Source organism: Scleropages formosus, chromosome 18, assembly GCF_900964775.1.
Source record: "Scleropages formosus chromosome 18, fSclFor1.1, whole genome shotgun sequence".
Lineage (NCBI taxonomy): Eukaryota > Metazoa > Chordata > Actinopteri > Osteoglossiformes > Osteoglossidae > Scleropages > Scleropages formosus.
In genome coordinates, this window is record NC_041823.1 from 15,035,433 (window position 1) to 15,044,181 (window position 8,749).

Below are 8,749 nucleotides of genomic sequence, written 5' to 3' on the forward strand. Positions count from 1 at the left end.
TATTAATTATCACTCAATCGCCTTCATGCATTATATTTGACGTCTATTGTGTAGGCAGTTGCAGGACACGGTCAAGAAAATTTGTCCCCTAAAAATAATTACGGTTGAACATCGTTGCCATGTCTTAGATAGATGCCATGCTGACAATGCCGGCCCTTTACCTTGAGAGCGGTGTTTCTAAGTGCTGTTAATCTTTTTCAGAGAAACACATGGCTGCTTTGTAATATGAAGTGTTTTAATTTTTTCTCAGATATATTCTGATTTTTGGAACCTACTTGCACTTTGGTGGAGTAACACATTACAAGGGTCAGTGGATCGGGAAGGTAGAGTAAGTGACATGATGGTCCGTGTTGGGGGTCAGTCCTCGGTTTCAGTGGACTGTTTCAGTCAAGCTGTCTAGAGAAGTGAACGTCGTGCTGGGACGAAAGATGAGCGAGAGATCGCTAGCCGTGCTCTGAATGTACAGATTATTTCACTCGTTCACTGTTTTATTATCAGAATGTACAGTTTGCCCAGTATCTAGACTGTAACTCTTGCTTCGTTTACTGAGGGATACTGTATAGTTATACAGTTCTGTTACACCAGATACTGCCATGTTTTTCTCCAACTTCACTCAACGGTGGAACTCAAATTTGTTCATATTCTTAGTTTTTGTTTGTGGAAAGACTGATATTTGGCCATGAATAATTCAAATGCCAGCACTCATCACCTGTTTAGAAGCTATTGCTGGTTCAATTAGCTACTAAATGTGTGTAAAACAGCTAATCTGTGTGTGAAAGTGGGTGAAACCCCGAGTGTCTCGTCTCGCTGTGGTCGGCCCGCCGTACTTTTGTGTGGCCCAATGTAACTGGCCAACAAAATCTGTGTAGTCAGTGTCCTGTGGAACCTATGCTCTTGAGTATGACGGGAGCGCTCTCGTCTTAACGGAGGTTTTAATCACAGTCGCCTTATGATAATTATTAAATGGCCAAAACGTACTCAGCAGAATAATTTTCATTTTCAACAGTATCTGTTGATTCATTGTTATTTCAAGGTATGAGATTGTATAACTCCAAGAAGGACGAGTCTCCTGATGCCTTCGATGTGGTCGCTTTCTTTTTACATGCGCAGTACTGCTATAGGACCATGAATCTGTATTTGTGAGTCATGATGATGTCAAAGAAAAATAAGGTCAAATCAACTCAGATGGTGCCCATTGAAACAGCAGATGGACTCGATCTGAATTGCTTTATCTCTGCTGATTTGAGTTTGTACACAAATGTTTAGCCTGATACGTAAGAAGAATAAGTAGATCAAGCTGAACAATGCAATTAGTTGCAGTTAATGTTTAATTGTTAATTTTCATACTAGATTTTTTAAAAGAAGCTAAATTGTGCCTTTAATTAACTTCTTTCAGTACATTTTGAATATTGTTTTCTTTTTCTGGAATTTGTGAAGAAATTGCAGTTGTTTTTAAGTTCTTTAAATTAAGTTGTAAGGTGACCCACCATGAATAACTGAGGTCTTTAATTTTAATTTTTAAAGATTCCATTGACTATGGCGAAGGAAATTATGCTAAGTTGTATAACCTTTATATTTACTACATGAAAAAGTACATGCAAAGTGCTGGAATAAAATTACTGACCTCATATTTGACATCATGATATTTGTCTGCTTCTCTGTGGGCAATTTTATATATAAATATATATATGTGTATATATAAAACACATTTAATGATACACCCTTGCAATGAGTCGCCCTACATTCACAGTTTAAATGAGGAGCATAAAGGCCAAATATATGATATATAAGTGTAAAACACCAGTATTGTTATTTATTTGTTACAGTGTGACAGTGGTCTCATAGTTATTAGTATGTGGCCATCTAGTGCAGAAAAGTGTTCAGATTTAGGGTCGCTCTGAAACAGTGTTGCACAAGACGCCGGTGCAATGCCTCACTCTCACACACTCCTAGTGTGTCACAAATCAGTGTGAACAGCACATAATATATATGCCGTGAGACATAATATATACAGTGCGCTGAGAGAACAGGCGAAGTCCGCATATAAAGGGAGCCACGATCTGACCGTTACCCCGAGTTTGTGGTAACACCTCTGCCTGCTACACCAGGACGTTGGCTGTAGATACAATTTTCAGCAACATACAAACTGCATTTCATTGAGTAAAATTAAAACATGATTAAGGCACTTATGAAATGTGCGTGCACACTATCAGCTTTACAGAATGGTACATTTATTGTTATCATTTGGTGCTTTTGCTGGGTTCTCATATTCTAAGGGCTTCTGCCTTATCAATTAAACACAAAGTTACTGCGCCCTCTAGAGGACATTTGAAGAATTTATTTGCTCAGAGAGAAAATCAGAAAAACTCTCAAGAGAATCTCACTCCTCAACCCCTCAGTGAACAAAGTCAGCAAAGAAACTGTTAAATGTTCCAGATGTTCAGTTCCAGGTGTTCAGTTCCAGGTACTCTCCTGTGGCCAGACATGAAGCACCAGTGCGCTGGATGACACACTGAAGTGAGGCGTTGCCCCAATCCAGCACTTTGCTCCATGTGGGCGACCTTCTCTAACCCTGTGCTCTTTGCATGGCACAGCTGGCTGTTCGCACAGGATTTACAAGACAAATATCTAAAAAGGTAATGCGCAAATTATTGAATGAAAAAGATTACTGAGGTGTTAGTTATTGTGTTTTTCTGATTAATTGTGTCTTGACAACATTTGAGCTCCAAAGTTGGATTAAAAGTGGCAATAGAAACAAAACCTGTAATGTTAAAAAATCAATCCAACACCTGCAATAAATGACCAAGGGGTGCATCTGGGTCACTTTTTCTTCATGCTATGTCATGCTTCACAGCCAAAATAAAAATACCTGTAGTACGTTGGGGAACATGAATATTGTAATATTAATATAATAAAATATGGCCCAGTTGCTATTTTTTTATAAATAAACCTACAAGCATCCGCAAACCCAGTGACCTTTAAAAAACACCTTAAAACTGCAGCACTGCTACAGCACCACAGATGAACAGGTGACTCGAGTCCCACGGTTTTACTTACGTTTCCAAACGACCTTCACCTCCGTTTTATGGATAACCATAAACGTGATGACAGGAACTGAGCGAAGGACCGCTTTGGACAACCGGAGTAACAGAAAAGCTTCTGACGCTCATACGCCATTTAAATGAGTATTTCGTACAAGTACTTTTCGCCGTGAGGGGGGCAGTGAAAAGCGGATAGACGCAGTCGGGGTCTCGGTGCAGCCAGGCCTGCTCCACTGACACTCTGCTTCTGCCCCCAACGAGAGCCTGACTTACCCAGCGAAACAAGCAGCCGAAGGAAGCTCTTCACCCCGGTGGAGAAGAGAAGCCGCGCGGTATGCGAGTCAGGTGATTGTAAAATCTCCGCGTCCTCTCTGCTCCTCAGGCGTTTCAGCCTTTTAACAGAACCTCGGTGCTCCACTTAATATTAAACAAGAGGTTCAAACGGTGTCCTCTACACACAGTGCTCTAAGGTACATAATATTCTCCCACAATGTGTGCGCTATCTTTTCAGGACAGGGTACTCTATACGAGGGGGTGCGGTGGTGCAGTGGGTTTGCCCGGGTCCCGCTCTCCAGTGGGTCTGGGGGTCAAGTCCAGCTTGGGGTGCCTTGCGATGGACTGGCCTCCTGTCCTGGGTGTGTCCCCTCCCCCTCCAGCCTTGCACCCTGCGTTGCCGGGTTAGGCTCTGGTTTGCCGTGACCCCACTTGGGAGAAGTGGTTTCGGACAGTGTGTGTGTATTACTGTAAATGAAAAGAAAATCAATCTGAAAAAGGTTTTAAGATTTTCAGTAACTATGATTATGTTACAGTTATGGTCTGTCCAGAGCCTAGCGATAGTTTCATGTAAATGTTCTGGATGCTCTCAGAATCAAAGAAGTTTCATATGTTCATGTTCAAGAAACCCGCATGGGTTTCATACTTAACTGGGAATAATAAGGTTTTTGTTCAAGACATAAACTGAGTGTTTTTCATGTGTGGTGTAGAAGTTCATTTATTGATAAATCCACTGATGACTTGCAGCCTGGCCAGTGACCCACAGCAAACTCTGAATTGAGACCTTCAGTCGATGATTTTCAAATGGACGATTTTCAGATGGACGGCAGCGTCTTGCAAACATAGGTGTCAGCTGAAGTGGAGACGCCTTCCAAGCTCCTTCTTCACTTATCTGCCAACTCAAGAAACATGTCTGAGTCGGATTACAGGAAACTGGAGCAGTTTAACTGGACGCTGCACACGTGCAACGCAGATCCGACTTGCAACTCAACTCAGCTGCGGTACCACAACATCACCTTCTTGGAAGATGTCAGCCTGCCAGGGGATGGTTCTCCTGGCCTTCGGACCGCCATCTCCGTGGTGTATGGCATAGTGTGTGCCCTGGGTTTGACCAGCAACCTCTTAGTGCTGTACGTCCTTCACTCTAGCAGGACCAGGTGGAAGTGTACCATCAATTTTTTTGTGTTCAATCTAGCCATCACTGATCTGCTCTTCTCTATGGTCCAACCCTTCTGGACTGTCGACGTGGCTCTCGACTACAGTTGGCCTTTCGGTTGGTGCATGTGCAAAGTGATCTCCTTGTTGACAGCGCTCAATGTCTACGCGGGGACATTCTTCCTAACTGCCATGAGTGTGGCTCGCTACTGCTCAGTGGTCACCGCTCTCAAGCCGGCCAGGCCACAGGCTCGGAAGATATGTCTGATGAAACTGGTAACGTGCCTGATCTGGTCCGGGGCCTTGCTGGCTGCTGCTCCCAGCGTCATCTTCTCCACCGTTTCTGAAGTAGGGGGAGATCAGCTCTGTCTCCTCAGGTTCCCTGAGGGAACCTTCTGGTTAGGAGTCCATCACCTCCTGAGGGTCACATTTGGCTTTCTCCTCCCGTACACAGTTCTAATCGTCTTCTATCTCCTCCTCCTCCGGTTCCTGTGCAACCACAAGCTGAGAAGCGTCAGCCACCACCGCCAGAGCAGAGTATCCAGATCAGTGGCAGTGGTGGTCCTGTCCTTTTGCATCTGTTGGTTTCCCTTCAACGTCATCACCTTCTGGGGCATCCTGATCAAGTTAGATGTCCTTGAGTTGACGTCATCCTTCTATGTGACCCATACCTATATCTTTCCCCTGGCCACTTGCCTGGCCCACACAAACAGCTGTCTGAATCCCATCATTTATTGCCTGGTTCGTAAAGAGTTCAGAAAAGAGCTGAAGAAAATACTGTGCAGACCACGATTCTGGAATCTGTGCAAGACATCACTGGCTGCGATGGCCTGTAGCAAAGACAAGACTCAGGAGCACTACGTAACAGTTCCACTTCCCCACGTGGAAAGCCAAACCGTCCATTCTCATACCAAATCATTCACCTACGTCACCTCAGTCTCCAGTCCTAGGAACTCTGCTCCTTTGGCTGAGTCTGGGCAATAAAAATATATGTTTTTTTTAATTTTTTTTTTCACGCCAAGCGATAACACGAAGCTGAAGAATAAGTTTGAATCGCTGCAGCTGAAAGGGCTGCAGTGTTGGACAGGAGAACGTTTCCTTCTTACTCCTTATTGTTGCCACTGAGCAAAGTCTGGCTGTAAAAATGAAGAATGCACAGGTTTACTTTTATTACCTGTTTCACTCTAAGTGTTTCTTAAGTTACATAATAAACCAGCAGCTTTATTGTGCGTTAATGTTTTATGGAGTGCTATGTTTATGTTGTCCCATTCATTTGGACTATATTCTGAACCATCAGCCCTCAGTGCTGTTTTATCCCTACACTTTTTACTCCAGTCCTTCTCAATACTTTGGTAAATTTTTAAAGCCTCCTATATTTATACAGTCGAGTAGTGTTCATTCCATTTTTTTCTTTACGGTTGCTTGCTGTAGATTTGTTGCAAATTTATTGGTTGTTCACTTGTTAATGAGCTGTTCAGGAGCACATTAGTATTTTCAGACTGAACCACAGTCACTCAGCCACCTCCATAAGCAATTTCCGATCAATACCAGAATTCATTTAATAGCTCAGTTCATCTCTAATTAATTGAGAGGTAGATTGTAACCAACGCCAGCATGGACATGCGTAGTAGGTCTCCAAGAGCTGGATTAAAAACCACTGGTACAAATTGTACATAAAGCAGTTTCTTAGAATGTAACGATTTGTGATCATTCATAAATACTGTATATAAAGTACAAACTCCTGCAAGAAACACCCAACTGTATTAAAGTGTCAAATATTTCAAGTCACTTTGGATAAAAGCGTTAGCAGTGAAACAATTTTTAAAAATTTTCGACAATGTAATAATGTCTGTGACAAATGTATTATTAGGAAATCTGGACAAATATGTTGCAGAGCTGCAGTATAAGTGTAAGATGCAACAGCATCCTTTCTGGGTCATAAAGCAGAAGCATGTATTCGAGTTACTGATGTTGCACTTGTACATTTGCACAGTCTCGATACACCGTATATTAAGAAACGTTAGGCAAATGTTGGAAAATGAAACTAAAAAACGGAAAAGGATTTTAGCGGAACACACTTAGGGGATCACCTGTTGAACACCGATATTCTGAGAGAGACCGAAAAAATGTCAGGTTGGACGTTCTGACACATCGACGACACGAGTCTTCTTCAATGGCCCTGTGGTGTAGCGAGAGAAAGGTTAAAATAATAAAAAGCGTATAAGACCTTTATGTTGTCGCTTTCTTCTCTGGCTCACGTTTCTAAATGGTTTCCTGTGTGTTACAGACATTGTGTATGACTGATGATTTTGGTGGTTTTTTGCTGCTGCGTCCACCACACAGTGGCAGCAAAGATGTACTCTTGCGATCCAGAGGTTCAGATCACTTTTCACAAGTTCCAGGAGGACATCGGGCGTCTGACATTCACATTAACTAGGATTTAAACTGGCAGAGGCTTGGACCGGGTGCTGAGAAATTGATTGGTTCTTCATGTGCTGGACACTGGCAGTTGAGCTTGTTTGATTTGCAAGCTCCAGAAATATTCTCTGTGGGTTTTCAGTATATTTACCTGTATTTGGTCTGATGTCTGCAACGAAAACGGTAAAGGCAGGAACGCAAATTTCGAAATTTGATATGATGCAGATAAATGCTGAGATGCCACAACAAAGTATAGTTACATCTTTTAAAAAAAAAAACCATCAGTTTAACAATTTTATGAATGGTTAATCATTTAAATTTTAGTGTTCACCTTTTTTTTTCATTTATTCCGTATGACATTTCAACTTTGTCTGAAAATGTACTTGAGTTAATTTGAGCCTTGTGGCTCACACTCGGCTTTGAATTTCAGTAGCTGCGAATGCTTCTAACCTTATACATTGTATATTTGCATTTTATATCTATGAGTTTCTTTTTTTCTTCTTTCATTTTTAAGGCTATCCATCAAAAGTGAAATATAATTAATCAAGAGTCCTGCGCAGTTCTGTTAAAATAATGTATGGTTTCCAGGATTTTTTTAAAGGATGTTTTCAGCTGGAAAAATATGCGAGGCTGGGGAAGCTAGACTCTATGTGGACCCGGTGAGGGAATCGGGGGTATTTGTTTGGATCAGGTGAAATGAAATAAAGTGCGAGGCGTAGCGGCCCTCGGAGGGCCCTTGGACCAATCGGCGCGGAGACAGGCAATGAGCCAGGGATTGCGTTACTCGGAATCCATTACAGATCCCTGGTGTGCTCGCGTGAGAGCGCGCAACAAGGGTGAGCGAGGATGAGTGTGTGGGACGGATCATGTTTGAGTGTCTCGGCGTGTGTGTGACTGCGCGCGTATGCGTGCGTGAGAGTGAGCGCAGCCCTTTGTGAGCGGCAGACGATAAAAATTGTTTTTCCGTTCGGCATTCGGAACAATGATCAATGTTTGTTGATGCCGCAGAGCTGCCCAGGGGCTAATATGGGGATTGGAAGTGTGGCACCTTTATTAATAATGCAACCAATCCAGCCATCTCAAGTACTACTTGGACAAAACATATTCATGGAAAACACACAGGGCATGACTGAAAACCATGCCATAAATGGCGGTCAACCATTTTTATTTATGGCAAGACTATTTACACAATTTCAGGCTTACATTTTTCTCAATGACAGGTTTTGACATCTATTGTACAAATATTACACCTCCAGGATTGTCACAGTCTCCTTGTTATGTTCTCTGCCACTTTACCCTTTGTTTTCTCTCTGCTTCACATTTCTCGCAGAACAATTAAATTTCATCTCATATTTTCATTTCCAACAAAGTACAAATGGAAAAAAAAAAATTGGGTCTTATGCTTTTACTTTATGTCCTTTCTCATTATTCAGCTTTTTCCTTCCCTTTCCGTTTCAGTCATAACTGTGATTACATTTTTAGTGACTACTCGAAGTTCTCTTTATAATTACTAATTATTTTTTTGCACAGAAGCAAGTGCGCACCGTTTCCTATCTATTTCCTTCCCGCTGCTGCTAAGGTTCAAGTTAAAATTTTGACAGCTATGCAAAATACTATGCATGTATTTCAGCCCAAAAAGTTTTTTTCAATCTGAAACAGTTGGCATGCTAGTTTGCTGTGGCTAGCCAGCTATTGTGTGAGTCAAAAATAAATGTTTTTTCTTGCAAGCTATCATAGCAAAGCCAGCCATACAACTCATAATGCAAACTAGCTGCTTTGAATTTTCTTCTGGACACAACAAGCCTTTTCCAGAAGTTATACTTTATGGCCATATTACATCATTAATAAGGTCATTTGCAGTG

The 8,749-nt window shown here is 41.9% G+C and overlaps 1 protein-coding gene across 1 annotated transcript; it reads left to right on the top strand.

Annotated features, from left to right (window-relative positions):
• Positions 1–4,223: 4,223 nt before the first annotated feature.
• LOC108926766 (relaxin-3 receptor 1-like) lies at positions 4,224–5,453 on the top strand. The gene has a single exon (XM_018739693.1). It carries the CDS (start codon positions 4,224–4,226, stop codon positions 5,451–5,453), a length of 1,230 nt encoding a protein of 409 aa, XP_018595209.1.
• The last annotated feature ends 3,296 nt before the right edge of the window (positions 5,454–8,749 follow it).